Source organism: Cavia porcellus, unplaced genomic scaffold (genome assembly GCF_034190915.1).
Source record: "Cavia porcellus strain 051 isolate PalLab524CR breed Dunkin Hartley unplaced genomic scaffold, mCavPor4.1 scaffold_4, whole genome shotgun sequence".
Taxonomy (NCBI): Eukaryota; Metazoa; Chordata; class Mammalia; order Rodentia; family Caviidae; genus Cavia; species Cavia porcellus.
This window is the reverse complement of record NW_026947487.1, coordinates 76,394,520-76,410,897: the sequence shown is the minus strand read 5'-3', so window position 1 is coordinate 76,410,897 and position 16,378 is coordinate 76,394,520. Positions and strand designations below refer to the sequence as shown.

Sequence of the window (16,378 nt, the reverse complement as noted above, 5' to 3'; positions counted from 1 at the left end):
AAAATCTCTTAAGACAATACATGCATAAGAAATTTAACACTGTCTGATGTAGCATTAAATAAAGGAAGTTTATTCCCAATGCAAAAATTCTAGGCAATGGCGTAGAAAATGTCAATAGAACTTAATATTGTTACAGGATAATGGTTCCTGCTGCTAGATATATGTCAAGAGAAAGATAAACAAGATGGAGTGATTTATTAAGCAGCACCCCATTCGGGCAATGCATTTCCCGCGGATTAAAGCATGCCTTGGGTAGTGGTGTACAGCAGAGGATGGGGACCTAGTGGCCCTAACCCTCTGAACAGTGCAACATTCGTGCTGAAACCTGATGCTTGCAGACAGCCCCTGCTGATCTGGCAAGATCACTTTTGTATTCTGAAAGAAAGAGCCTGTAATACATTATAGAGGATCTAGGTTAGTAAAAAGCAAAAGATTTATGTGATCTGAAGAGAAACCAGAGTGTAAGGATCTACATTAGAATAGGACTCCATTAACAACTCTTCCTGGCTTGGAAGATAATTTATTTATGTGAAACCTTGTTATTTCAAAAGCTGAAATTCAACAAAATTAGACTTGCTGTCATTTAAAATATAGACTTATCAAAAAATTTTAAGAAATGAATAATTACTAATTTAGGAACATTATAATTGTTCTCAGCCAAAATTCCTCTATAACAATTTTTTAGAAAAACATTAAAAAGTCTTTTATTCCTTTTAAATATTTTTAATAACATAATTCAATTTATTTTTAGATTGTGAAAATTAAACTTCAAAGATCATCTTAATCCAAGATCAACTTCTATAATATTCTGTAGGATCCTGCTTCCAAAGTGAATGCAGAATGTTATTCTCGAATTTTAATGGTTTTGGGGAAACTGTTTTCATAGCTCACGTGGTGCATTCCTGCATTTTGTGCCATAATTGCATTTCTAAAAGTTTTATATATTCACAAGCTCTTCTAAGTTTTTAATAAAAACATGATGAAGTATGTGATTGTTATTTGGGTAACTAAGGCACACAGAGATTAGGAAACTAGTTCAATGTCACAGTAAGATGTAAAAACAAATGGGTTTACAACTGAATACTCTCTCAAGCAAACAAAGATATTTAATAATTGTTTACTTTGATATTTGTAGCATGAAATCACAAAATTTTATGCCTCAAAGAAAAATTTAACATAGTTTGACACTATGTTTTGTTGATCAGGGAACAAGACTGTGTGAGTTCATTGAACAATTCATTTCTTCCATAGTCACTGAGTAAAATATTGACTCAAATGTGAAGTTATCTGATAGATCATGACCTGGTATGTATCCGATCCAAATGCACATAGAGTAGTATATCTATACATTCAATGACCATCGTGTCTTGTGCTTTCTTAAGTATGATAATTATGATTCTACGATGACACTCAACATTCACAAGCTTGTGTCACTTGGACCTTCTGAGTTCCATGAAGATGCACACTATGTTATTCTAGTTATCTTTAAGACTAGGTAAATAATTCTTGCTTACTATCCAAGCAGATGTTCACCTCAGAGTAAAGAATTTAAAACAGTAAAAGCAAAAGAAATTCTTTTAGGACATGCTAAAGTTGATTTTAAACAATGGATATAAACATTAAATGCTAGAAAACCACTGAAGCAGAGAGAACAAACTGTGAAGCGGTCCCTAATGGATTGTTAATTTAGAGTCTAAAAGACAAAGTTGTAAATATAGAGAGACCCTATAAATTTTGGCCATGACCGCAAATCAGAGATCAATTTTATATGTCCACAGTATAGTAACAGAGGTCATGCCTTGATCTTTTGTTATAATTTGGCACACACACACACTCACCCCCCCACACACACATACATGCACACATGCACACAAACTCTCATGAGAAATATGGTTTGCAAATAAGGATATATATAATGAGACACGCAGTGGAAATTTGTATCTTCTATTACATTTCAGAAGTTTTTTGATTTGTAATTATAAAAAAATCAACCAAAATTTATGCCACATTCAAATGTATTTAACTATACAAGGACATTATTACTTACCAATTTTGTGAGGTAGAGACAAGAATTCTAAATATAGTATTACATACTTTGGAATTGGCTTGTAAGGATGTTTTTCAGAGCTAGTTTGAATACTAAATGTTCATTTTCAAAACATGTTTTAATTTTTGAAGGCTGTGGTCAGTTTCCCATACATTTAGAAATGCAGCTGTCATTATGAAATTTTTAATTATGTATTCATAGATAAAGGAAGAGAATGAATTCAGATTTGGTCATGCAAACAGAAACTGAATTTCCAAATTTATATTCTAAACTGACATTCTCTACCATTACCTGCAGTCCCTAGAGCTAAATATTTTAATTTAGATCAATCCTAAATCACTTTTAGAATGAATTTATCTTTGGCGATGTCCATTTCTATCCTTATTACTTAAACAGAGAGGAACCGTGATATGGTACTGTAAAAATTATGAGTATAACTCAGATGTCAGATGATGGTGTTTTATAGGGTTGTAACACCTTTTATTCCTCCACTAAATTTAGACTTTTAGAAGTCTCACTTCTCTGAAAAATCATCTTTTAATTTTCTATTGTCTCTCAGAAAACCAACCTTTTGTCTTGTTACATAATAAAATAGTACTTTTAGTTATGGCATATAGTCATAGGTAGATTGAAGGAATCCAGAAAACATTATTTCCATCAGCCCTTGCTTATAAGCCAAAATCTGATATGTGCCTTATGTCTGTGATTTGTTTTAGTCTTGCAAAAGCGCCCATAGGAAAGGATTTTCGGGCTCAAATTAGAAGACCTGGTTTTTCAGGAGCCTATTGCAGACATGGAGTAACTGGCTGCTCATTACAGTTCCATGGGAAATGTAAACCAATGAATTCACATCTTAATATCATGGCATTATTTTCTAGTTACACAAATCACTCATCACTCATTATTTGTAGAATTTGAGCTCTCAGCTCAGCACTATTTTTCTTTAGTGGTGGAGAATTCTGCTGATGAAAGGAAAGAAAATGAGCACCTTGTCATGTATAAAATCAGTACGGGGAAACTCTCAAGTGAATGTGACAGCCCTAAGAGTGCTTGGCACTGCCTCTGTAAAGGACTGTCGATCACAATTAACAACAACAGAGTTGTTTCAACCTAAATAAAAGTCACAGAGAGTCTTTTTGACTTAGTACCTGTAAGAAGAGAGAGTAGAAAGAAACCTGTCCCTAGAGTCCCGTTACCCTGTCACTGGTAATTATTCCCACTTTCCTTGTGTTTATTAGTGTCAGTAAACAACAGAGCTAGCCAATATCACTTTCTTTATATTCAAATTGAATGTGAAATATCAGAAACATTACAAAGGCATGGGGTTAGTTACTCCATTCTGAGACTTGAATCCTTTGGGCTTTATGAGTAAGGCACTGATAAATTTCATGTATTTGATATCTGCCCTGGAAATCTTTTTGAGTTATTCTCCTATGCAAGGTCTTAAGGAGAGTGATTCTCCCTCATCACCAATTTCTTCTGTTGCCTAATTCAGTACACAGGAAAGCCTCTTCGTTTTTGTGGAAATGAGAAAGTTGTGGGTCTCTGTGACAGTGTAATCTATCAGGCAGTGGGAACTTTACTGTTTTCCAAAAATTATCCTGGGATTTCAAAGTCAATGGGCTTCCTTCTGTATTAACTTTTGTGCAGCAGTAGCAGGTTATTTTTAGCATTTTTACTACTCCAAAAGGCCTTTTTTTATTCATCACCAGCATCTTTAGGACTATCTAATGTGAAGAAAACTACCAAAAGAACTTTCCTTCTTTAAACTTTTGAACAATTATATCTACACTTCTCACTAAAGATGGTTTATTTTCCCCCTAATTTGTCTAAAACTTATTGACACAGTGTAGAACATGGTAGAAGGGCTGTGTTTTTCTTATTACTTTAAACAAAGATTTGTGCCACTCATGATGCATAGTATGCAGAAGATATATTTATTTATTAAGCCATTTATCATAATTACTCCTTGTTTCCCTTTTAGTGCTATTGTTCCTGGAACACTATTGGTACTTATTAAATGTTTGCTGATAAATCAGTCATAGAGGACAAATTTATGGCCTAGTAACTCCATTGCATCACTGCCAAAAAATAGTTAAACATAAGATATCTTCAAAACTCTAATTTTGGTTTTTTAAAGATATGCTAATTTCAAGGAGATGCAAGGAGACATGCAGGCAAGGGAGAAAATAAAAATGACAACAAATCTTGTATAAAATTGGTCTCTCATTTGTGCATTTAACAACCTAATTCACAAGCTCTAATGTTCCAGCTAAACAGATGTACTGAATTCATCTCTATAATGGACCATACTGGTTTTGCACAGTTGAATTCCCTGAGCTGCTTTCCCAGAACATTTTGAAGTAACTGTTTTTTTAAAAGGCAGGATTAGTAAACAACTCACATCTACTTAATATTTTTCTGCTTTGAGCTGTCCCTGAACTCTTTTACAGAAATCCATCTGATAACGTATAAAATGTCTCTTTATCCCTATTCCATCTAATAGAGTGGCTCAATAAGATTATAATTCTGAAATAATAGCTGTACTTACTCTTAAGAGACAACATTTTTATTGGAAAGCCTCACTAACTCTAACCTTGTTACCTATGCATGGACACTGTCATTGATTGATTCTTTTTTTCATAGGGTTTATGAATCTTTTTCTTAATTTAGTTTTAATCAGTACATAAAGATGCTCTCAGCATCTTTCAATGAATTCACCGTTTTATTGTTTTCAAGGGGAAGAATAGCTTCTCGAAGATAAAGTATTCATGTGCAATTCCACATTAGCTATCAAGATGAATTTGCATAAATGTACAATCAATATGCAAGTCATTTAAGGGAGTAGTTGAGGTATAAAGATGCTTATAATTGTTGATATGTGCTGCATCTTTATAGAACTAGAAAAGTGCTTTAAATAAATGAGTGATTCTATTCATCTTTTGGGGGAGTATGCTCCAAAGCTTACTGAAATTTGGTCCCCTGGAGGAACAACTGTATCCATATGATTGTCAACATCCTCTAATATAATTATTCAGCTAATAAAGATCTTATTTATGTGTTTCTTTTCTTACATTCTTAAAAAATATATGCAGAAAGGATATTACTAATAACTCCCTTTTTGGATGAGTGAGTTTCAGATCATCAGGGATGATCTTTTTAAAAATTTTAATTTTATGTTTCAATCTAATAAGCACTTCATTGCAGTTAACTCCATGTTTGATTAGGAACATGTTCAACATTTATTCAATAAATAAAAAGCTAATATGCACAAGAGAGTGAATGGTACACAAAAGTCCTATACACCTGAGCAGAAAATTATATTGTATTTTAAAAACTCACATGAATACAAGAGAAAAAAAAAAAAAAACGATTGCACTATGCTAATGAAAAATATATCCTGGCCAGAAGAGTGGATAATCCTCTACCCCAGAAAAGGTGCCTTGAAAGAGTGAGATCAAAATGAACACTGAGGATGAATAGGAACTCACTGTACAAAATGTAGAAGGCAAGAGCAGAAATTAAGTAGGTTTATAATAAACATATTTCAAAACTACTTGCTGTGTTTCTAGGTTTTAGAAAGGCAGGAGCAAGGCAGAAAGGCAGGAAACAGTCTTGTCTTAAGCATAAGGGATTAAGACTGTTTACAGTCACTAAATAGTCCTATGAGGCATTAGTGTTAAGAAATGAGAATTCAGCCCTTCAAGTCAGTGCCATGTATGGATGGCTGGTGGGTGAGCCAGACGCCAGCCCCTTCCAGCACACAGGCTGGGAGACAAGAAAAGCCAAGTCCCATCCCCTTCTCCCCAAAGCCATGAGCTGATGTGGAGAAACACAGGCTGCGATGATAGCTACTGAGGTAAAATACAACTTAATGCTTGTAGTGTTTAGTGTTTCACTAACTTTGCAGGGCTAAAGCCAGCAGTCTGATCATCTATTTAAAGAACAACAATATATAGTATAGCATCTATGGAAGAATCTCCCTTGCAAGGTGTTACCATTGTGTTAATTCCCTATTATCTTATTTTGAAGTCCTATATCATTTTCATTGTTTTGTTTTTTGGGGTTTTTATTCTATTTTTTCTCGTTTGATTTTATTGTAACTGATGGTATGGGCAGCTATTTCAAAGATAACAAGCTATATTGTAGTAGCCATTTTGGATTTACTATTATCTTGTTTTAAAGTCACTTATTGCATTCATTGTTTGGTTTTTATTTGTTCTATTTTATTCTGTTTCATTTGATTTTTATTATGTCTAAAGGTATGGGTAGCTATTTCGAAAACAACATGAGAGGCATTATGGCTACCATTGTTGATTTCCTATTGTTTTGAAGTCGTGTGTCACTTACACTGCTTTGTTTTGATTGCTTTGTTCTGTCTTGTTTTGGTTGGTTTATTCTCTTTAAAATAAAAATTTTTAAAAAATGTGAATTTTGCATTGGAGGGGAGAGAAGATGGAATAGTCTTTATCCTATGAAGAGCCTGGACTGTATAAACAGAGTATGGAGGAGTCAAGGAAATACTTGAAGGATGGAAATTACACTGTGACCTCTTCAAGGCAGTGATAACTTGTATATATGTGCGTGTATTTGTATCCCAGAAATGGCAGGGCCAATTAGAAAACCAAAATCTTATGAGCGTCCAGTACTTCAGGTCACAGGTGAGGTCATTCTCAGCTGGGTAACAAGCTACGCCCAATATCTCTATAGACTAGAAGAGAGTTCAACTCCTACATATTTTTAGGAGGTAAAATTGACAAGAGTAGATTATGGTTGAATGAGAGGAAAAGAAAAGACTGAAAGCATTTCCAGAGCACCTGCTATATGTCTAGGTGATTGGTTTTGAATCCGCAGGAATAAGAATGTGAGGGGCTAAAGAGGTTATAAGTGTAAGATGGATTCAACTTTTGTTATAGTGAAATTCGCCACATGACAGGTATATCCACAGAGAAGTTTAGATACACAAACAAATACAAACTTGAAGCTGAAAAATATGATATAGAATTGTGAGTTACAAGCATATTGGTAGTTATTGAAACTATAGCTAAGTTGAATAGGATGAGAAGAAGTGAGATGGAGCTGGGTAATTACAGCTGGTTGTAGGGCCTTTCCTTACTACTTACTGCTCATATCAAACAGTAGATGAGTTATCCTTCTTCATTTATTGGCCATTACCTGGTACATGGCTCAGTTTCTTCCTCTGTAGTCTAATCCAGCAGTCAACACAGATGTTCCCTCTTACCCTCTAATCTCTCAGTTCCTTGATAAGCTTTGAAGACCTTTATAAACTCTTTACTTCAGGAATCTGAATGCACACATCTGTAACTTTTCCTCCACTGCATTACTTTAAAAAAATTAGGCTTGGATCTTCAGTTTTATGCATACTTCACACTGAAATTCACTCATACCTGTATGTCCCCTCTTGTTCTTTAACGTCACTGAGCCAGATTGCTACTATCTCCTCCTACTAATCAAGTGCTCTCTGTTACATTCTCGTTATTGATCTTTCTTTTTCTATGACTCCATGTAACCCAGAGTCTAACATACTAGTGGTCATCTTGCCAATAAGCTCAAAGCACTGGGAAAGTAAAAAGGATCAAGATGCAGTATTTATAAGTACCTATCCCCTAGAATGAATATATTTATTGCAAATATATAGTAATAAAAAATAAAGCTACTGGCATTCAAGAAATCATTGCTTTGTCCTATTCTGTGTTTAACTATCCACATTTGAGTCTTACTGTTTTTTATTTAGTAAAATTTATAAATATCTTAAATATTACAATTTTTATAATTATATAATTTATAATTTTTATAATCATATTTTTATCCATTTTAATTTTCATAAAAGTCAATGAGGCCAACATATTCAGGCTGTTCCTTGCAACTAACCTAGACAAAATTATTCTCTTTTTGTGATTTCCTTCTTTGGAGAAATGAACTGCTCTGCTATGAGAATACTGGCAGCATCCTGGAAAGAGAGACCCCAGATGAGACTGAAGTACTTGTCCCATCAGAGGCACCCAGCCTCCAGCTTGAGTTGTCCAGAAGAAGCCTCTGACAGCATGGAACAAAGAGTCTGTGTTCCAGTGACCAGTCTGTTGCTGAACCTAATGAACAGTGTTCAAGCCTTAATTATACTTGGATCTTTGATGTAATCAAAACAGCCAACCAAACCCTCAATCTTTAAGTACTGTCTGTGTATGCTACCTATTCCACCATCACATTCTCTCACTTTTTCTTACATCCTTTGGTCACCCTGGAGGGTTCCTTTATCCTTTGCTTTCCTTAGGGCTCTGTCATTGACCTTTTGCGTATCAGTGGTCCTTGGTGAGGAGCTCAGAGCTAGCAACATCTATTCCAAATGATCTAACCTCCATAGATTATTTCTTTCTTTTTTTATTTTGAAAAGAATAAAACCAAATGAGAAAAAAATAAGAAAAAACAAAATGGGGTCATTCAAAACAAAAGGATGGACATAGTACATAATTTAAAACCACAATACAAGGTGATCTACAATGGTTACCATGATGCCTCTTGTTATCTTCAGTAGAATTGCCCATATCATCAGACACAGTAAAATTGAGCATAGCAGTACAGAACAAAATCAATAAAAAGCAAATATTGGGGACATTATAGGGCTTCAAAAGGAGGTAATGGTCAAACCAGAATGAGTATAATTGTGAATCTTATTGTCTTCAGAGTAGTTGCCTGTACTCTCAGATTTGATACTATCAAACATAACAGATTTGAATAAAACCAGTCAAGACAAGATGGTCATCTAATAAGACAAATGCAAATAAAATCAGTCCAAATAAGACAGTGAAAGCAATTGGGGTCTCAGATTAAGTTAATAGGAAATTAAAAATGGTTATCATAATATATCCTATTATCTTTGGAATAGCTGTCTATGCCTTCAAATCTAATACAAGTAGACAAACTGGAAGAGAATATAACCAAACTAACCAGAGCGATGAAAGCAATATGGGCTTCTAATTATGATACAAGATTAACAATGTCCTCTGCCTTCCTTATTTAGACAATTACTCCCCTTTCACTTTCCCAGGGTACACTGTACATTTTGTATCCCACTAATTCCTTTAGTTTTTAGATTAGGAAAGCAGCCCACTACTTACCTAAGTGGTTCTGAACTTTTTTACCCCCGAGCTTGGTCTCAAGTTGTATCCATTTACTTACAAGAGCCTCAAGGTTTTCCTTCCTTATAGTTGAGTAATTCTCCATTGTATAAAAGTGTTATGTCTTTCAAACCAATCTGCAGCTGATGGGCAAGCTACCCCTACTTTTTTCTGGTTCCCTGTCACATTGAGCATTATTTTTTTCACCTTTGACTTTCAGTCCATAAACCTTCTTCCAGGTTAAATATGTTTCTTATATAGAGCATCTTGATGGACCCTATCTTCTGATTCCCTCTGTCTATTTCTTTTTTATTAGTGTATCGAGGCTGTCCTTGTTAGCAATTATGGCCAATCTTCTCTGCCTCATCTCTGCCATGCTATTTTTCTGCTGTTGGTTGTTTACTTTTTTCCCTTCATTCTACTGTGTGCTTCATTCAGTGAGCCTCCTTTGTCACTGTTCTTGAAACCATAGTCGTTTTTTCTCTCTCTCTAGAACGATCTTCAGTATTTTCTGTAGGGTTGGATTGATGGTCACGAATTCCTTCAGTTCCTGTTTGTCATGGAAGCAGCTTGTTTCTCCATTAATTTTGAGAGATAGTTTTGCAGGGTATATCATTCTGGGTTGGAGATTATTTTCTTTCAGGGCTGAAATACTTTGCTCCAAGCTCTTCTTGTTTTTGTTTGTGTCAAGAAGTCTGTCATGATTCTGATGGGTTTTTCTTTATAGGTGATGTTTCTTTTCTCTGACAGCTTTTAATATTCTGTTCTTGTGTTGAATTTCTGGGATCTTGATTATTATATGTCTGGGTATAGATCTATTTTGGTTATAGCTGGCTGGAGTTCTATGTGCCTCATATAGCTAGACAACATTTCCTTTTCCTATGCTTGGGAAGTTTTCTTTAATTATTTTTGTAAATAGCCTTTGTATTTTATTTGTGTTGTTTCAAATGTATTGTGTTCTTCACTCACATTTTTTTATTCTTAAGTTACAGATCCTCTCATCATCTTCTATCCTTTGTATTGTTAATTCCTGGTTCCTTGTTATTTTAAGAGATCTTTCCTTTCACAATCACACATTGTAAACTTGTCTTCAAGGTTTGATAGTCTAGTTTCTTCCAAGTAGTTTTGCCAGCTGTCAATGGCAATTTTAATTTCCTGGTAGTCTCTTTGAATCTATTTCATGCATTCTAGATTTTTAAAATATTCTTCATCAAAGGTTTTTCTCCTTTTTCTATGTCCCTCCATTCTTTTATCTGTGTCTTCTTGAGATGTACTTAGCATTTCTTTTATTATTTTTCTTATAGTTTCATTTACTTGTATTAGAATTTCTGTCTTTAGTTCTTTTATAATGTCACAAAGGTAATTCTTTATTTTGCTGCTTTTACAGACAACACAGGGTGCAACTCCCGATTTCTTCTGGGTTTACCTCCTCTGGGCCAGTAGTGTTTGTGTTGGGGGCTGGAGGTTTCCTTTTGTTTTTTCCTCTTGTCATGTTTCTGTTTTCCTCCAGATGAGTGGATAATGGAGGTCCCTGGCACTTCCTGTATTGGCCACAATTACTCTGAAGCATGCTGGCTAAGGATTGCTGCCCTCCCCAGTCTGCTGATGGCCACTGAAGTACAAGTAGGAGCAGGACAGGCTGGACCTCCCCTTCTGAGCTGGGCAAGCTCTGGAAGTCTTCACCATGTTATTGTGTACCTCACGGACAGGGCCAGTTAGGTATAGTTTCAGGGAGACCTCGTCTTTTGCTATTGGATTGGGCACAAAAGCAGGACTCAGTCCAAACAGTTCTCACCAATCTGCTCTGTACTAGAGGTGGCTGACTGAAGCTGCTGCAGTTGTGGTTCCAAGTGTACCCTGCTTGACTCCAAAATGGCACCCAGCCCCTCACCCATTCCTGCAGAAGGACTGATTTCCACATACTCCGGTATGAACCTCTGAGCCAGATCTCCGAGCCAAGTGCTGCTCTCCATTCAGTGGCTCCCCTCCATAACTGCTTCCTCTTACCAAGGCTCTCAGTCTTGCCAACCTCCAACTTCACTGCGACTGTGTGTCTCTGGATTCCAGCAGCATTTTGTACTCAATAGGATCGGCTCTGGTGAGAGCGGGTCTGTCTACAGCCTTCGGTCCATGATTTTTGTTTCTTTCTTTCTTTTTTGTTCTTTCCCTTTAATTTCTTCCTGGGTTGAGAGGATTCATCTCCCTCCATCTGATCTTCTCCAGGATGTTTTCTTCTGGCATCTGAGGTGTTTCTCTCAGAGGCTCCCTATTTTGCTGCTTACTGATCCACCATCTTCTGGAACTCTAGGATTTACTTATTTCTTATGTACCTTGATATATATTTAGCTCAGATATATCTTATGTACTTCTAACAAATAATATCAGTCTATTAACCAGGCATTAGAAATACCATCTGGGATGTTTCATAAATACCTCAAACTTAATATGCACCAAAACAAATGTATGGTCTTCTGTATTATATTTACTCTTTCTGCCTTTTTTATACTTCAAGAAATCAACATTTAATATACGTAATTTTCAAATCCAGAAACATAGGGTAAAACTTTGTCTCTTTTTTTCTTTTCACTACCAATCCCTGCACTGTAGTACTTATAGTTATTCAAGTACTCTTGGTTCCGCCTATCAATAGCCTCTTGACTCCCAATTCTACCATACTATATCATACTTGGCTCAGTTATTATGACAGTCTTCTAACTTGTCTCACTTTCCACATTGCCTTTATTCAATCTATTTGCCACACTATAGCCAGCATATTACAATAGTAAAACATTGAAGATGTCTTGCCTGAATACTTCTAAAAAGGATTTTCACATATTTAAGTCTGAACTTCTAATAATAAATATATCTTTAACCTCAGCTTCTTCACATAGTTATTCTAATTTATCTCTTACTTTCTGATCTAAAATTCTACCTCAGTTATTTATGTCTCCATTCTTTTTCTTTAACAAGTTACTATGTGAGTAGCAAAATCTGTCTCTGTTTACATAGCAGTAAGTCCCAGAAGTTTCTTTGCCACTAAAATATATTGAGCTTTTCTACCTCCATGATTGCTTGACAGCTTGTGTTTATTTTCATCTACTCATAACTGTAATTCATTGCTTACATGTCTATCTCCCATTAGTCTTATGGCTTAATGATGGTGAAGTCTCATGCTTACCATTGTGAATAAAGCTTAGCAAAGTTCTACTTAGCACGCTTTATTTATTTATTTAATAGTGTTAATCAATGGACTGAAAATGTCTGTGACAAAAATAGCCACCATTAACCTTAGTCTGCTGCCTGAATGCTTATAAAGTTTTAAGGGATAGATTAGAAATGAGGAAGTGGAGAATAAAGACAAAAGCTTGATTACTGAAATAAGATAGAATAAACAAAGTTTACTGGGTAGCCCAATAGCAATTGAGAATTGCAAAAGAAAAATTAAATGTCATTGAGAATTGTAAACACTGAGGCAAAAGTGTCATATATATGTATTGAAATTTCTCTGTTCAATACATAGGCTGAGTTTGCAATGGTCTATCAAATCCCACACTATTACACCCTTTAATGATGATTCTGATGTACAAACTTCAGATCCATTTCAATGAAGAATGAGTGACTACAAAGTCTCATATAAAGAGTATAAAATATCTTATTCGAGTCTGAAATGGTGAGAATTAACCATACAGGTTCCAAAAACAAGGCAGATTAGATATTGAATAACAAACAAAAGGCATTTTTTAGAATGAGATTACACATTAAATTATTACTAAAGATTATATATTAAAGATAAAACATAAGTTTTTTATCAGTCTTAATCAAAATCTTTTCAGTGGTAATGAATCTAATATATGAAATAATGTCTCTGAACAAAGAACAAGTACTAATTTCTCTTATATATGTAAATAATTAAACAGTAGTCTTTTTAATAGTAGTTTCACTGTAATACAGCTATTTCTTCCAAGAATCAGAGTTTGGGGGAGAAAATCAGATTTTGCAGTGTCTTATGAAACTTATTTCTGACAATCAAGTTTGCTTTTGTTAATGAAACTGAACTTACATCAAAAGACAACCATTACTGCTGGAAATCTGCTGTGTTGGAGATCTACTAATAGAAAGTAGGAAATGTCCTTTTCTGAGCTTTGCTATGAAGATCTTTCAGAATGCTTATTGGTATCAGACAGATCTATCTTAACTAAATGCATGGAGTTTGAAATATCATAGTCTCTTTTTGCATTAAAATGTAGTTTTCCTCCTTACCTTGTTGTACAAAGGATCCATACACAAACCACATGGAGTTGTAGAGTGTAGTAGATGTCATCGATCCCATTTGTAATCGTGGGGGATTCAACCAGTTCAAGAGGTAGACCAGTAGACCCACCAAAAGGACTGTGCCAGCAATGCAGGCCCACAGAGAGAGATCAAAGGGTGCGAGGCAGGCAAACATATCCATTGTCTTCTCTGCCCTTCGAAGGAGTACCCCCACCGAATAGTCCATGTAACGTGTTGTAAAGTCCACCACGTTCTCTCGATCTGGAGTGATGGTTAATGCAGAAATCCCAATATCGGCTCTCTGAGAAATTTAAAGAGAAAGGAATATATTAATAGTGTGAAAAACAGTTTGATTTGTGACACTTCGTCTTTCCTGGAGTAAAAATAAAATAGATGTTTCAGACAATATCCTAAGTCTTTTTATATAAACTGAAAATACTACAGAGATTTCTTATAGAAGAGTTATGTGTGAATTTTGCATTTTTTACTGAGAATCTTGTCTTGCCGAGTCAAATTAATCTCCTTGTTCATGATCCCAGTACATGTGAAATCAGTGAACCATGCCTCAGATACAGACAACACATGAACAAAAACTGTCTTCTTCTTTTAAGTAGTTTTACCATAGCCATTGTCAACATAGTAGCAAAGGACAACCTTGAAAAGTTTGCCTATGAAAATGTTATTCTACATGTTTTTCTATTTTTGTTTTGTTTTTGTGGTGTTGGGATCCAGTCTGGGCATACCTCTCACATATTAGGCAAGGGCTTCATCATTGACACTCCCCTGATCCTAAGATATTCATAACTTTAAAAGTATTAGTGTTTGAAAATTTCATTAAGAATTTGAAAACTTTGACATGTTGCTTTACTATTGGTTAAACTTTCTCCGCAGAAAAAATTACATCATTAGGCTCTAAATATATTAGAGTTTGTTAGTGTGTAATGTCATAGGCCAGAGGTCTCTACCATGATTCCGATGTATAAATTTCAGATCCATTTTAATGAAGAATAAGTCACTATGAAGAAAAGAACTTTTCTTTTTGTTGAAACTTCTTTTCTCAGTGTGTGTCTCTTTAGATTCTCAGTGATACTACTCATACCCATGGCATACTTTATTTTAATACATATCACAGAATCATAATGAGCACAGAATGAAGGATGAACACTTAAATTCTATGATGTGTGGACGCATATTTAAATATCTAAGAGATGCATCTTATTTGAAATCATGATCTATAGCTGTGATTAAACCTGATGGAAGTTTCTTCCAGAGAAATACAAACACTAGTACATGTTATGTTGAACATTTTCTAGTTATTTTCTATTATTGTTTTAGGAAAAAGGATAGAAATTTATTTTATAGCTTTTGAATATCAAAGGAAAAAAAAGCCATGAAAAATAACATGCCCGGAGAATATAAACCAGCTTAGATGGATAGATCTAATCTCTAAAGTAATAATGCTTTAAAAATGTTCTGGGCAAAATTCAGTGTGTGGTGTGTGTGCACACAGAAGTTAAGCCTGTATCTTTTTGTTTATCGGGCTAGTGCTCCGAATTTATATAATTACTTCACTTAATCCTTACAGTGAGTTATGAATTTTATTTCTCCCTCTATTTCCTAAGTGAAGAGACTAAAACATGAAGTTTATTGTTTAGTTCTCAGTTAATCAGCAAGGAAATCAGTATTAACACTACATTTTTTCTACATCAAAATTTGGGCTCATAAGCATTTTAACCGCATTACACAATGGCATGCTTTGTCCAAAATACCCATAATGGAGGGAGCTAGAGTAACTCATTTTAGGGTGATTTCTTTACAGACTGTCTTAAATTTTGCTTTTTAAAAATTATACCATCTATATGGCTACAGGCCTATATTATTGTATGAACTACAATAAGTTTAAAGTTATTAATTGAAAGAATTACACTTCATACTCTATAAAAAAGACTTGAAGAGAATCATTTTGATTGCTTTTAAGCTCATATTTTTTTATAAGTCGTATTGAGAATTTAGTCCTTTTACGTTGAACCTGAATTCTTAGCTCTCTGCCCTGTCTCTTCTGAGCTTCAGTGTATTTATTTGTGAAATGAATGTAACTGTTCAATAACATTATTGTGAGTTGACTCATTTTCTTTATCACAAATATGAGTAAATTACTCCTTAAGATTCAATTACACTCGCAGAACATGCATTTACTCTTTTGAGACAGTAATCTCATATGGATCAGTAATTTACTTTTTGTCCTTCCCTGTTTTATTAGTATATGTTTGTGATACATAATAAATACAGTCCTCATTGGGAACTGCTGTATACCCATACTGCATCCTATTTAGTTTATTTCCCCTTTTCCTCATCTTTCTCCCTTCATCTCCATCTCCAGATCCAATTCCCACCTCCACAAAGTCTATCCCTTTGTTTGCTATTATCTACCTTTTATTTGACGTTCAGATTATTTAATCTTTGAGTTTCTCATTTAAGAGAAACTATGCAATATTTACCATTCTGTACCTGATGTATTTTCACTTAGCATAATGGTCTCAAGATGCATCCATTTTTCCTAGTCTCATCCTTAGTTATAACTGACTAGTTCTCTATTGGGTATAAGTACCACATTTGCTTCATTTATTCATCTGTCGGTGAGCACGTGGGCTGGTTCCAAGATTTAGCAATGATGAGTTGCACTGATGTAAATATGGGTATACATGTTTAATTGTAATATGACATCTTTAACTCTGTCAGGGGAATATCCAGAGGAAGTAGAGTTGGGTCAGAGGAAATCTGTTTTTAAATTTCTAAGTAATCTCTATACTCATTTCCATAGTGGACACACCAGTTTATATTCCCCTCAACAAGGTAAAAGGGTTCCAATTTCCTCACAACCTCATGATGACTGCTGTTTTTGAGTTTATGATGATAGCCATTC

General features: G+C 34.8%; 1 protein-coding gene across 3 annotated transcripts in view; it reads right to left on the bottom strand.

Annotated features, from left to right (window-relative positions):
- Window positions 1–16,378, bottom strand: part of Grid2 (glutamate ionotropic receptor delta type subunit 2) — a 1,371,796-nt gene that overhangs the window by 327,133 nt on the left and 1,028,285 nt on the right. For all 3 annotated transcript variants that reach the window (XM_063247280.1, XM_063247281.1, XM_063247279.1), the window contains exon 11: window positions 13,444–13,756. In XM_063247280.1, coding sequence (XP_063103350.1) covers window positions 13,444–13,756 — 313 coding nt within the window. The remainder of the gene's footprint in view (window positions 1–13,443; window positions 13,757–16,378) is intronic.